Source organism: Telopea speciosissima, chromosome 1, assembly GCF_018873765.1.
Source record: "Telopea speciosissima isolate NSW1024214 ecotype Mountain lineage chromosome 1, Tspe_v1, whole genome shotgun sequence".
Taxonomy (NCBI): domain Eukaryota; kingdom Viridiplantae; phylum Streptophyta; class Magnoliopsida; order Proteales; family Proteaceae; genus Telopea; species Telopea speciosissima.
In genome coordinates this window covers 18,694,992-18,710,278 of record NC_057916.1, presented here as the reverse complement: position 1 = coordinate 18,710,278, position 15,287 = coordinate 18,694,992, and the positions used below count along the sequence as shown (strand labels likewise).

Genomic DNA, 15,287 nt, shown 5'->3' with positions numbered 1-15,287 from the left:
AAAAAAAAAAAAAGTCTATAAATATATCATTCTCTCACATTTTACAGATTTCCCTGTTTAGTTAGGAGCCATTGAAATATAATTTTAAAACTCCAATCCTCTTTCATTGAGCTTTAGGTGCTTTGGTAATGAGATTCACTCTCTCACAAGTCAAGGGCACTCTCCAACCCTTCCATCTCGCGATTCTCCTACTACACAACATCTCTTTCTTTGCTTTTGGTTTCATTCAATTCTATTTCATTGATTTGCTTCTTATTTTTTCTTGTTATTGCATGTAGAAGTGGGTGTGTGTAATCCTTTAATTGGTAGAATTCCTACCTTTCTGGGTAGTGGTTACATACCCCCAGATGATTTAAATCTAATGTATTTGTATTGTTTTGTTGTTACATATCATGCATTCTAACTCCTCCTTATTTATATCCCTTTAAGTTATCAAATAATTTGAACCCGTATTTTTTCTCTTTACATGTATTCTTGAGTTGTTCTATTGGCAAGTGTGATTAACTTAATCGAATAGACGGACACAAATGCATATTTCAGACATTGTATTACCGTCGGATTACTAACCGAATCTGATAGTAATCGGTCAAATAGGGGGATTATCATATTTATATCCGATTAGTTTTCAGACGGATTCAGATTCTCCTAAACGGATACGATTGCAAATAAAATACATATTTTCGAATATCCATTGACATCCTTAAAAAAAAAACATTATCTGATCGCATGACTCTTATGCCCAAGCACAGAACACACAAAAGTATTGCCCTAACCCATGAAACAAAAATGACATCAATATTCATTGGCGTGCGCTGGTTCAGGCACTACACGCCCTGACAGTACTCTCTTTCCCAACAAATAATGGGTGTTAAAACTGTTTGAATTTTGGAGTGAAAAACCAATATCTGAAATGCCTGGGTCCACAAGTTTAGGCTGTATAATAAGACAGTGACAACTAGACCAACGATGCGTGAAACTCCCATACACGTGCGTCGTATGCAATCAGGACTCCGTGCTTCAAACGCAAAGTTTTCGCGGCAAAGCCTACGGCGACGAGAGAGTCAAACGTGTGGTACGCGATTTAATCATTAATTTCGGTTACAACTTTTGTTTTTATACCCTATTTCCAAAACCGGTTATTCTGATTCTCCATTACTGGATTTATATAATCTTACCCGTTTCAATCTTTTTTGACTAAACCTAAAACAATATTAATATATGCTAACGTCTTAAACGTTTTCTGGGTTCGAATAATTGCTGATTGGAATTTGGGAAGTACCCGATCTCTCTAATTTGAAGGGAAAGGGTTTTTTTTTTCCGTCAGATTTTGAACGTTCATGAGAGGCTGTGGTTGATTCGAGCTTGTTTTGTTTCTCTGGGGTTTTCCTGTTGTGGCTGTGGAGGATGAAGTTTGGAGAAACCTTTACTGAGTATCTTCATGGAGAGCAGGAGCGATTCCTGGTTAAATGCTCGCATGTGGAGTATAAGCGCCTTAAGAAAGTGTTGAAGAGCTGCCGGAGTTGCCGGGCTCTGCAAGATTCTTCTGACAATGAAGGAACGCATGCGGAGGGGAATGACGCAGTGGCACCGCTTTGCCAATGCGAATCTTGCTCATGTATGTACGTGTGCGCTTGTGTGTGTCTTGTTGCCCTAAATTTGTTATTTTTCTTGTGTCTTATTGCTTGAATCTACTGCTTCTCTCAAAGTATAGAGATTAGGGAGTATATACTCACAGAATTAGAATAAACTAGAGTATTTATGTAGTCTATAACATCTGGGTAGGCAAGAAAGAACAGCGAACTGCATAATTACAAATTTAACATAAGAGTGAATCATATCAGTCTCGATTTTTTTTCCCGACTTGTTTCTGAGCAGAAAATTATTCCTTGTCGGTCACTGACACCAATCCACAATTTTAGTTCTTTGTTGGGACAAAAATGGATGTTATGTTTCTTTTCCATCATTTACAACCCAATACAGAGTGTCAAGTGGGCATAGAAAACCTCTAATGATCAATTTCAATGTTCATGTATTCTCTGGTACCATCACTTTACAAGTCACAACCTACTATGTGTTATATATATTCTGGAGGCAAAAGCACTGTACATCTTATCAGACAAACCTATTCTACTAGGATTACACAACAGCTGGTATCGAACATTAAATACACTAGGTGTCTTCTGATTCATTTGAAAAAGTAAAAGTTCAAGAGTTTGAAAAGGATAGAGCAACTACTAAAGTACTAAGTGGAACTGGTTCGGTTGTTAAATTGGTAATTGTAATTATAAAAAAATGTTTCCAGCTACAATGAATGAAAAATAGATATCACTAGGACCAACAAGATAAGTTGATGACTTCTGAACTTTTTTGTTCATTTTATTCATATATAAACTGGATTGTCACTGATGAAGTAAATTGATAACTCTCTGAATTTGAGGTTATCCAATTTTGTGTCCCACTTTGCAATGGATGCTTCATACATACAGCATGTGGATATTTGTGCTAAATTGATTACTTGTTGGGTCCAATAGCGTATATAACATTCCATTGGGCTCATTTTTCGTTAATGAACTTCTGTGTTAATAAGATTTTTACTTCATCATGAAATTTACCTGCTGTGGAGGTGGTTGCTTTAATTTGAAGACACATCTTTTTTTTTTTTCCGTAGGAAACGAATAAGTATTTTAACTATTTTTGAGGTGATTTTTTTTGGGGGGGGGGGGGGGGTGGGGGGGGGGAGAAACTGTACATTCAATTCACAAAAACATAACATAGATTGCAAAGGTTTCTAATTTTTGCAGATTATATTTTGCCAGTTCTTCCTAAATCTGGAAGTTTGAATACCTAGAATTTCATTTTTTGTGGCTGCCCCGTCCATAAGAAATCTCTCTATTGCAATGCACAGCTGCTGGAAGATATCTATTTCCATTCAAAGATTCTACAATTCCTTGCCAACTGGATTGGCTGCACAGTAGCTTGTGCATCCATACTCCATAGCATGGAACTAAATCTCGGTCGAAACTTGCATTTTCGACCGAGATATCTTGGTTTTGCAAGAAACCGAGACGAAGATGTCATGCGACTTTAAAAAATCCCATGTTTCGACCAAACTCGACTAGTTTTGACCACATTTCGCAAGTTTCGATCTAAACACCTATGTAAGTGTCACTTGTCCTCATTGAAACTTGAGGAAACCTGGCTGAAAACCAGGTCAAACACTTATTTATGACAAATATCATTTAAGTAAATCCAAGATTTCTTAAATCTGATTTATATTAATGGAGTAATGTTCCGGTCAAACATAATTTGGTGTGTGCAAATGCTATTAAAAATCGCTGAATGAAAGTATTTTTTTAGACATCAAAACAAATGAATATTTTACCGCATTTTTGGTTTTTAACAATGTTTTACCATATTAAGATTTATGAAATTTTTAGATTTAAGAAAAACCAAAGCATTAGAAAGTTGAAAATTGCATTTACTGCTAAAAGTTCAGTTTTTGTTCTTGAATTGGGGGGTTGACTTTTTATCCTTTTGGAATTTGATTTTTTAACTATTTTTATTGGATTCAAATAGAGGGTATTTTCTTATTTACGAATATTATCGTAAGTAAATGAAATAACAAAAAACAAAATGTGATTTCTTTTACTTAAATGATATTTGGCATAAATAAGTGTTTGTCCTGGTTTCCAATCAATGTCCAAGAACAATATACACTAACAAACTTGGTCAAAACCACAAGTACTATTATGAGAGTTTTTTGTGAAAATAGTTCATGCATTGTGTTTAAAATGTCAAAAAAAAAAAAGGCTGTATAGCAAAAATCAGATAAAAACCCATTTTTGGGCCTTGCAACCACTTCATCGATTTGGCTGGGAAAAAAATCCCTGGTTTCGACCATATCTCGGTTTCTGGCTGGTTGAAACCGAGTTCTTGAACCTTGCTCCACAGGATTTTACCTTTTGTTCACAGATGAGGACAAAACCAGATAGCATTTCAGATGACACTCTTGTCTCTTTGTCACTTTATAGTGGCCTTCAATGAGAAGTTGAAGCATGTCAAATAAACTGTAAAATTTTCCCCTTGTAAAGGTAAAATGTTTTATTTCTAACCTTTATTTTATGTAAAATAAACAGACAGGGCCTGGATAGAAAAGAATGCAATGAAGGAACCCCTTGAGGAGACTTAGAGAATGGGTCTACTATCATCATAAGATTAGGATGCATGTAAGTTCCTCTGGGATGTGTTTGGTAATGATATGAATCTAACTATTGGCAAGATAATCTTTTGAAATGTGTAGGGACAACCTTTCTGACCTAAAAAGAGTGTCCCAGTGCACGAGACTCCCGCTACTGCAGGTTCTGGGAGGGTCAAATGCACACATCCTTATCCCCTGCTCATAGGAGAGGCTGTTTCCAAGTTTTGAACCCACAACCAACAGGTTACAATAGCGCAACTTAACCGTTGCGCCAAGGCTCACCCACTGTGTGTGACAAATGTAATAGGTTTAGTGGTTGATGTCATACTAAACCAGTGGCAAATTCCCTTGATGGATTGTCGAATGTAAGTACTGTCCACCTAGAAGAGTGCCACATATGCTTGTAAAACGGTGGCAATACATTCATGGTTAACTATATGGGCATGTTCAATTTTTTCAGAGTGGTACTAATTTATTGTCTGTTAACTTTTGTTTAATGGAATAGAGGCAAATCATTTCTTGCACTAAAGATTTTAAGTATTGAGCTTCTTAAACGTCAAATCAGATACTTCTGTCTTAAATGTGCATGCTGATTTGAATTTTTCCCTCTTTTACATTCTTCATTTTATTTTCTTTTCCTCCCCATCAGAAGGGGGAAAAGGTACATTCAATTTCATTGGTATCATCTGGTAGAAAGTTTCTTATGGTCCTTAGTTCTAAATTCAAACAAGTGTGTCTTGTTTCCTCTGGTCTATGTATGTGCTTTGATATTCTTTGCACCACCATTTTTCCCTTCAAATCTTCCTCATTTCCATCATAGCACAACAAATGTCCATTTCCATTCCTTTAGCTTATCTCTATATATGTGCTGAAATTGCTGTTGTTTCTGTTAATTTGGAACTGTATAATTCTTTTTTTTTTTTTCACCAGATAGTAGTTGTTGATGCCGAAGATGTTGTATTTTGTAGTGTGTGATCAGATGTTCTTTTCTGAATTAATGAAAGAGGCTTCAGAGATTTCTGGGTTTTTCAGTTCTAGAGTAAGGCGCCTCCTCCATCTTGACCTATCAAGAGGATTGCAAAAATACGTGTTACAGCTGTCTCATTGTTTTCGAAATGACCAACATCACATGGATCAAGAAGTTAGGATGCTGATTAATTATGTCATAATGAATGCAATTGCTATACAAAAAATCCTTAAGAAATACGATAAGGTTAGCTCTTGATGGTTCTGTACTCAATAGAACTTCAATGTTCTAATTGATCTTTTGTTGTGCAGAAGTCTGACAATTTCTCTGAATCCTCTTTGTAGGTGCATAGCTCTATAAATGGTAGAAACTTTAAAACTAAACTCCGAGCTGAACACATAGAGCTTCTACAATCACCTTGGCTAATTGAATTGGGTGCATTTTATATAAATTCCAACGGATTTGATGGTGGAGATTCCCCTGAGTATTTCCATCAGTTCTCTTGTGATTTTACTTCAACTCAGCCTGTCCTGACGTTGATGCTTCCCAATTCCATGAAGCTAGAATACAATTTGACTTGTGCTATTTGCTTGGTAAGATACTGGCATATTTTCCTTGGCTGCATTCTGAAGGAAAAGTAACAATATTTCTAATATTGTTTACTCACTTGTTTCTGTTTGTTAACTCACAGGATACTCTTTTTAATCCTTATGCTTTAAGTTGTGGCCATCTCTTTTGTAAAGCTTGTGCTTGCTCTGCAGCTTCTGTTATGATATTTGAAGGACTTAAAGCTGCAGTTCCAGAATCAAAGTGCCCTATTTGTAGAGAGGTACATAGTTTGAATCCTTCTCTTCTTCTTCATCTTCAATAATGCAGTTCAGGGTTTTAAAAAGGTATCTAGAAGAATGAGCTACAACCAGGATCACTATTTTCAAGCTATATTCAGGAACTTTAGATAATATAAAATGTATGGATGATCAGATCTGAGGAACTTTTTAGATATGATGTAAACAGTATTCAATAACCAGATTTTGATTCTTTGAATATTATCCAGCAAGAAATAACCAGAATTATAAAATTGATTGTGGTAAAAAAGAGAAGAGAAAGAATATGATAGGATTGGGAGAAGAAAAGGACTAAGAAGAATAGTGGAGAGATATCACCTGGCAATTAAAGAAACAGAACTAGAAGATCAAGAATAGAAGAAGAAAGCAGTAGGTCAGAAGAAGAGCCTTCATCCACGTTTGTAGAGCTCAACAGCTCAAACACTCTTGAAAGACTTCAATTCTATATTCAAATCATGTCTAATTGAAGGGAATGTATATACATATATGACTCTCACACACTGATTTAACTAAATTGACTCAAAACAGAACTCTATATAGCTAATAAGTATCCTAATCTAACTCAAACACTTAACTACTATTCCTCTGTACTAACTTCACCTCCATTTTATGGGCTTATAAATTAGGTCTGTTACAATGAAACCCAAGAAAATAAAATTTCCAACCTATAACGTTACTACCCAAAGTATGTTTTCATCCCATTGGACTGCCACATGCCCCTTTTGGCCCTTCTAGACTTATATCTAGGCCTCCATGCGGAATCAGTGCCTAAGGTAACTGCATCATTCGTCTTTTATTCTTAAGTTGAAATCTACGCCTCCATGCGGGATCACAACCTAATTTCTCATTTGTAAGTTTCCTGTGCCATGCTCTTTAAGAGATCTTGCACTATTATGTATTGCATGGGAAATCTAATTTTAGTTTTTATATTTGTTGCTTTGTCAATTTAATAGATAACATTTGTTGGGAGCACAACACAGGAGATGCCGCTGTGCTCTCACGTTAATGTGAGCAAGTCCTGAGGAGGATCTAATCAGTTCCTAAATCCTATGCAAAAGAAGACAAATATTTTCACAGTTCAAGCAACCACTGCTGTCAATATGCCTCCCAGTTGAGTTATCAATGCATTAGATTCTCTAGGAAGAGCTGGATGTAGCCATGCAGATTGCTACTTGGAGGACACCGCACGAGCAGACAATCAGTTGGGTAGCTGAGTAAACAGGAATAGGATGACTTGTTTGTTGATCAGTATACATTAGGTACTGTAGAAGATGTGGCAGTTGATGAAGTGGGTGAATTAATACTCATTAAACACATTACATATAATCACTAACATGTCCAACTCATAGCAGACTCTTGAAATTTTGGGAAGTACTTAATTTTTTCAGACAGATGAAGGCTTAAACTCAGTTTATTTAGGTTTTCTTATTTAATTCTTGAGTCTTTTTCTTCTTCATGGTTTAAACACATAATGGTTGAAAACTTGCCTAACTAACCATAGTAAGTTGAGTATATTTACAAGCTTGTTTAATATTAAGAACTCTACTGAGTATTTGGTATTTAATTTTCAGATTGACTTATTAACTTAGTAACCTAAGGTTTGGTTAGATTCAGCAAACATCTACAGTCTGTACATTGATTGTGGGGAACCAGGCTAGCAAAGGATTTGACTTTTGTCAGCTTAATTTTGGGATTTTACATTTCAGAAAACATGGGACAATTGTATTCGTGTCCCTGGGGTTAATATAATTTTTTAATGGGTGATTTTGGTCATTATTCAGTTATTTAATGGTGTATTTCAATTAACTGTTTTTAACTAGTTGCAATCAGAGCTATGATGCGTTATGGTTAAACTAGAAAATTGAAATGTATATAATACTATAGTTAGTTATAAAATATTATAACGTGTATAACAAGCAAGGTGTCTGTCTGTTGTTCTCCTTGTAAACTCTGTTTTTAATCAGACCAATGCATTCTTTGAATCCTACAATTTAATACGATTTTCTGCCTAGCGGATTCAGATTCTCTTAGTGGGTTGCATTCTAGCTAGATCATGGTAATTGGTTAAGACTTGGCCACTGATTCAGAATTGTTTACGATTCAAATGATTTTTAAAGAATATGGTCGAGTTGACTCGGTGGAAATTAGTCGAACTCATTCACAACAAAACTCAATCTTTTGGTTTCCTTTGTTGCTTTTTTCCAATACTTTTCCTTTTCTTTAGCCCCTCTAATACTTGACTAAGGGTTTTAAAGACCCCTGATTTTCTGTTTTTAGTTCCTTTGAGTAATAGTTGGGGATTTTCAAGTTTTTCCTTCCCTAAAACCCAGAACTCGGAATATCCTTCAATACCTAATGGTATTTGTTTCCATTCAATGCCTTTATTGCCTTTTATTTAGAAGCTTTGAATGGAGATGATTTGAAGAGTTTTTAGTGGAGACTTCAACTTTTTTGTTTTCTTAATTGCTTGTGGATGGTACTCTTTCATTTTAAGAGGATGTTTCTGTAGATATAAAATGTGAATCTTGTACAGTATCAGTATCGCTGTATCAACCTCCAAACAACTTTTATATGATTTTCAGTAATGATATGCATTCTATGATATGGATAATTAGTTCTTTCTTTATCTTGGATTTTTCTATGCTTTTCTTCATTTTTTTTACAATTTTTCTGGGGAATCATTTTGAATCCTATGATTCATGATTCAGATCCCAATTTGATTCAACAACACCTCATTGGGATTCTACAATTCGATTCATTGCTGACTACTATGCTTGTGGTTGCGTTTAAACCATGGTTTTGTCTTTGAATAAAAGCTCCGATTGAGTGGTATGACTCGCTCACTGTTTCATGCATAGATGCAAATATGTTCTTTCTAGACATTGTATGCTCAATGAATTGGTTCGGAGGAAGTAAAGACAACCAATTAATTGCTTTAGAGGAAGTAATGAAACCACATGCAATACAAGGATTAAATTCTGAACTGAAGGCTCTTATACAGACTAGCTGGGTACTTGCTTGAGTGCCCAACTCTGAGGTGGTACTTAGGTTCTTTTGATGGCTTTGACTGACATGGATCAAAGTCTTGGTTCTCTTCCCTATTTGCTAAGATGGTCATCTTTTGATTGTGTTTTGGCTTTTTGTTGTGCAGGTTGGAGTGTATTGTAATTCTGTCCACATGATGGAACTTGATTTGCTCCTGAAAAACAGGTGAGCAACAGATACTTAGATTCCTGTTTTTATGTAAAATTCAGTTCTGAGTTGCATGTAAAATCTTGTAGGTGCAAGGAGTACTGGAAAGAGAGGCTGCATGAAGAACGAGTTGAGATGGTCAAGCAATCTAAAGAGTACTGGGACTCACAATCCCAGCTCTTCTTGGGGTTTAGGACTTGACAATGGCAGATGTCCTTTGGGTACAGTATCTGGATAAAGTCTCGTCTTTTGGAATAGAAGCTGCTTAATTCTAGCTTGGAGAAAGTGAAACAGATTTGAATTATTTTTGTTGAATGTACTTACGGTTGATCAAGCTTGGCTCTATTTTTGTATAATTTTTTCTTGGCAATGGGCTTTGATTAACAATTCACCGTAGTTGGCCTTTCTTCATTTCATCAATTGCACCTAATTGGTTCTGATGTTAAGTTTCCAGTGGAAGCATCAGTTTCTGGTTCTCCTTTTCAGTTCTGATATTCATCCTTTACAACATCTTTATTTCAGCTAAGCTCATGTTGTGTTTTTATGCTTCTTAAATGCAACATTGTACTTCATAAAGCATGGGCTCGTTGCCGAGCAGGGGGAGGAAAACGGATCTTTATCGTCTCCATTTATCTGTCCCTTCATTTCCTCCATTTCATCTCATAGGGGGAGGGGGGCAGAAATGACCACCTACCCCTGCCCGAACACATTGCCCGGGTGGGGTCCACTCCCCCCCTATTAGATGAAATGGAGGGGCAGATAAATGGAGACGATAATTTTCCCTAAAAACACGGTTAATTTTGTAACGTGACAAGTGTTGTAAGCATGTCCATCAAATCAATATTTAAATTAGGGAAATAGTCACTACCCAGTTGTGCACCTTCGGTGGCTCCCACGCCTAGACACGGCGGTCATTTCCAAGTGGTCAAGGCGCCTTATGTGTCCAAGCATGGCAGCCATGCACGACCGGGTAGCATTCTTTTACCCTTTAAATTATTTACTATTAGTTTATTACATAATATTAATGGGTTGTTGGTTTTCCTTAGATTTTAATCTAAAAGTCATTCACAACTAGGGACAGAACTGGGCATTTTGTTTAAATGGTTGTCATGTTGTATGTCCTCCAAATATTGATTCTAAAACACACTTATGAGCATACATACTTGTGTATATTGCATTGAATCATAGGATTGCCAATGTGTTGAATACAAGATTCTCTTTGGTAGGTTGCAATTAGTCATCAAACCTAAGAGGTCTTTATCGTCACAGTTTTGACATTATGAGTTTAGATAAACTAAAGGTCGATGTTACTCGGATGATATATCAGTGCACTAGATTCATGGTGTTTGCTAGTCAATTAAAAGAGGCGTTTGATATGGAACGCACTTCTCATTCAAGGAGAATATCTAGAGAGAGAATTACTGATACTGATTAGAAGATCTGATGGCATGCTTTGTAAATAATTTCACAACATTATTAAGTAGGGGAAAAGAATGTTACCTGTATCGTGCGGTCTCATGGAAAGGTGGAAATCCTACCTAGGGCGATGCTTGGGTGTAGACAACGATCTCTTTCCCTATTTATTATTATTATTTTTTTGGTATAACTTTCTAAATCTACGATATAAGAAAAATAAATTACAAAACAAATAGTTCTACAAGATAAATAAGATATCACATGAGATATTCTCTATTATTTCTCTCTCCTATTCTAACCATGTGGACGATACTGTTTTCAGCGTCACCATTGGTGGGGAATACTGATTCCTCCTCATACTAGTGTCATGGAACCCTCTTCCCTTTATTTATCACACAATGCTTCGGATTTGGAGAGGCCATGGCCCAAGGGTATATCGGTCAATTCGAGCCCTTTTTTTTTTATGCTCTTTCCGCTAAAATTAGCGAGCCCACAGCTGAGCTCCTCTTATACTCTATCCATGGCGACGCTCTCCTGCTCTTTACATCGTTTTGGTTCGCTTTCTTCTTGTTCTTCGAACTTAATTTATAATTCTCCACCCTCAACTGCTCCAATTCAGTTCTTTCTCAGCTCTGTTAACTCTCAGCCTCTTTCTCAACTGAGCGGAAAACCACATACATTGATTTCGAAACTCTTCGTTTTGAAGTCCAAATTCATACTACCATCAAAGCTCCTCTTCCATCCCATTTTATTGTTAAATGGCTACGAAAGGCCTGTAGACACTCAGACTTTTCTTACCACTGTTAGTGTCTTCGCTGCCATTGCTCTGTCTCTGTTTCTAGGATTGAAGGTGATTTCTCTGCCTTCTGTTTTGTGTGTTTCGTAATCTTTATTTATTTTTCTTGGTCGAAATTTGTAGGGTTAGGTTTTGTAATTCGGAATCTGTAATTTGTGGGTTTTGCAGGGAGACCCTGTTTCTTGCAATAAGTGCGCTGGTAATGGTAACTCCTTCTCCTTTCCAACTGTTTGACATGATTAATATGTATCGTGTCGGGAATATGGTTGAGGTATGATAAATAATAGAAAATTCTTCCTGCGTAAATTGGTTATTTTGGTTTCTTATGGAGCTCCCATTGTCTGTCCTAATCATCTAAATGTAACCCAGCTGAACTTTTTGAAATTCTTTTTATGTATGAATTGCCTGCGAAGTTTTGGTTAAGAACTGATAAAGTTAATTGATTTAAGTCCGATGAATACTGTTAGAGCTTTTAAAGAAAAATCATCGTTGGAGTGTTGGGACTGAGTAGAACTGACCCTTAAAAACTAGCCATTAAAGAGAGGGTGTCCAAATCCTTATAAGCCTTCACATAGGGCTATTTACCCAGCACCTGGTACAGAACATAAAAAGATGGGTGGTAAACAAACCCATTCACCATTCATCCTAAATCTAGCAATGATTGAGGCAAGAATATGGGAAACTCAATTACAAACTCTCGTGCTATGATAAAATATTACAGAATCAAAGCAAGAGCTTTAAGAAAAAAATACTTAAAATAGTGGGATAATCCCAATCACAGTTGAAGGAATGGCTTGAAAGAACACAATAAATCTTAACACAATCAGATTCTACTATAATACGCTTCAACTGAAGTTTGAGAGGCAGTCTGAGACTTTCCAAGACTGCCAAGAGTTTCCGTGTGATCCACCTTCAGGAAAGATGCAACATGTGAGCATTTATAAACTCTTATAACTTCTCCACGGCTACCTGATTGGTCCCTTTTGTGCGGTCCATCTGTATTAATTTTCCAATAACCTTCAATCGTAGTGACCCGGAAATGAGCTTCATGACTTGGAGTATGAGGGGTCCATTTTGTTGAAGAACATAGAGGGTCCTGAAGGAGTAGGAACCTGCAAAACTGCTGTCCTGTGCATGATATAAAAGGGTTGTATTAATTTTTTTTCATGAATGGCTTTATTTCTAACACACCATATACTCCAACACAGATTAGCCTTAATTGATGTAGCATAAAAAATGTCTTCCTCAGGAAGTCCGTCTATAATGAACAATGACTGGAACCAGTCTTTTAAAGAATAAAATCTGATACCTTCCACTCTGATGGACAAATTAGAAGCAAACCATACACACTTCACCTTCTCACGAAAAGTAAAGCATGCATAACCGAGTATTCTCCATGAGAACACATGGGCAGAATGGAGAATCCGAGCTATTTCTTCTCCAAAATTAGCTCTAACAACTAGAGTATTATGGATAGCTTTCCAAAGAAAATTCTAGACGTTGGGAACTACTCCTAACTTCTATAGGTTCTCCCACATATCCTTGGATAAAGGAGAAGTGGTGGATTGATTGTGTGTTAGAGCTCATTCACTCAATTGTTTTCCCCCTCCCCCCCTCATTTGATATCAGCAAAAGCAATTTGTAAATAAAAGAGCTATGTCAGAAAGGTAGTATGGGTTTAAAATTTCATTAAATAGGGGAATCAATGAGAATTAATTACCAAACAGTATAACATAAGAGCACCTTCATTGTGACACAAAATGTTGTTTATAGAAAGGGGGTGGGGTAATGCAATTTGCTGGTGGAATTTTGGCATGAGTTATAGTAGTATGGAGTTCAGAAATGGGGGGTTACAGCTAAGCAAATGGACTTTGTCCAATATTTTTCTGTCTACAAGCATTATTAGGAATGCATGAAACATTGAGACATGTGGATTGCGTTTCTTCATTTTTGGTCATTTTGTGAACCTAGAAAAATTTCTGGTAGTATGAAGTATGACACGATGCCTTGTTGCTTAGAGAAGTCTTTAAGTTGTGATACCAGACCGACCTTCAGAACCTGTTTTCGTCACTAATCTACCAACTTTGGTCCACTTGCTTTCAACTTGCCTCGCCCCACCTCCAAATAACTTTGACCATAAATAAAAAAAAACTGTGATGCTTCATGTTTGGTTTTGTTGCATATTCCACATGCTAGATAAGTATGCATGCCACTGTTTGGTAAATTACTAAGTAGGATATTTTCTGTAGTTTTCTTTCTCAAAACAGCTGTTGTGAATCGTTTTGATGCTTTATGGAACTTTTAGAGGCTGCTTGACTAGAAATACTTTTTCAATGTTATTTTGGTAATTTAGAACCTAATGAGAAAGACATAGTGTAAGATATGATCTATTGTGAATATTGATTTGCCTATTGGTAAATCTTCCATTCCTTTGACATCGCACTCTATACTTTTTTGTACAAATTTCACATTTATGACCAGAGATATGTAGTTCCTGGGACCAAATGTCCCAGGGACTACTACACTTACATTCTTAGTTTCATCGTAGATGTTTGGATTATATGAGAAGGCATAGAGACAAATATGGCTAGACATGCTTATCTATTGCTTCATTCCAATGTATAGATAAGATACGTTCCATCTGCTGGTTGCATATAGAGACACATAAGATACATTCCTACTGCTGGCTGCAGATAATGGTTCTTTCTTAGAAGACACAATGTTTAATTATGCTTCTATTGCAGATGGTTTGCTGAATTTTATTCCTTTCAGTGGGATGAGAACTTAATAGTGCAATCCATGAACTATCAATTTAGACTAAAGACTACTGGAGTCACTTCTTTGTTTGCATCATTTGTGATATATTTTCATCCTAATGGAGGGAAAAAAAAATGATGGACAGGTGGCACCAAATGTGTTTTCTGCGACAATGGCAAGATGAAACAAGAAACGGGCTTGGTCGATTGCAGGGTATGCAAGGGAGCGGGTAAGTTTTCCTGTTGTATTACTGCTGTCGACTTTTAAGTTGCCTGAATTTTGTAAGACATTCAAAAAGTTCCTGATCAGAATATGAGGTATGTTTCTCTTCCTTTTTGGATACTAATTTGGTTTAGTCATAGGCAATTCTCTGATTTGCCAGAAGAGCCTTGGGTTTGTCATTTCTCTGTTGAACTTTTGAGTTCAAGCTTGTGTCACCAATTTCTCTGTCAAGCCCAAAAGGTGGCTGTTGTTAATTATAGACAGAATAGTAATGAGCCCATATGGGTAACTCTCCATCTTTTCTTGATCTTATAAAAAAATATCCTCAGTCAAAAGAGTAAAGAATCCAAATTCAGTTTGGTTCGTTTTTGGATCAGGAAATTTTTAAATATCTGGGCATGAACCAGATATTTTCCCTTGCTTCAATGTGCATCTGATTTATGGTCTGTAGGACTCAGAAACATAGAATTGCCATCCATGAGAGAGCATGGGACATTCAAATTTCCTAATAGTCTTACATTTATTTCCGTGCTGAATTCTTGTTCCCATCTCCCTGCAGGATTGATACTTTGTAAGAAGTGCGGGGGTTCTGGATATTCAAGACGCTTATGAGCCATGCCTATGTTTGTGTATCTTTTTGTTCATCCTTCGTACCATGAGACCTGCTGTTCAACCTTCTTTCTGTTGATATAGTTTACATTTCTCTCTGGGAAATGTCTGATTAAAATTGAAACGTGAGACTGTAGAAAAGAAATTTGTAATGTGATCCTGAGATTACCTTGTCTGGTGCCTATACTTTTTGCTTGCTTTCACTGAATACTCAAATGGGGATCGTGGTTTGAGGAATTCGTATTGCATCCGGCCGATTTGAATTGGTAGATCGGTACGGACAGG

The 15,287-nt window shown here is 36.5% G+C and overlaps 2 protein-coding genes across 3 annotated transcripts; both read left to right on the top strand.

The window, feature by feature from the left end:
* Positions 1-1,330: 1,330 nt before the first annotated feature.
* On the top strand, positions 1,331-9,613 carry LOC122657071 (probable E3 ubiquitin-protein ligase BAH1-like 1). The gene is made up of 6 exons (XM_043851834.1): positions 1,331-1,615; positions 5,167-5,411; positions 5,510-5,758; positions 5,857-5,994; positions 9,162-9,220; positions 9,292-9,613. Exons 1-6 carry the CDS (start codon positions 1,405-1,407, stop codon positions 9,401-9,403), a joined length of 1,014 nt encoding a protein of 337 aa, XP_043707769.1. The 5' UTR covers positions 1,331-1,404; the 3' UTR covers positions 9,404-9,613.
* Positions 9,614-11,083: 1,470 nt separating this feature from the next.
* LOC122655034 lies at positions 11,084-15,179 on the top strand. Of its 2 annotated transcripts, none has more exons than XM_043849294.1 (4): positions 11,084-11,468; positions 11,583-11,613; positions 14,317-14,400; positions 14,953-15,179. In XM_043849294.1, the coding sequence occupies exons 1-4, from the start codon at positions 11,139-11,141 to the stop codon at positions 15,003-15,005; spliced, it is 498 nt and encodes a 165-aa protein (XP_043705229.1). In that variant the 5' UTR covers positions 11,084-11,138; the 3' UTR covers positions 15,006-15,179. The 2 variants fall into 2 exon arrangements, with proteins under 2 accessions (XP_043705229.1, XP_043705224.1); XM_043849289.1 differs by having other exon boundaries at positions 11,087-11,468; positions 11,583-11,619.
* The last annotated feature ends 108 nt before the right edge of the window (positions 15,180-15,287 follow it).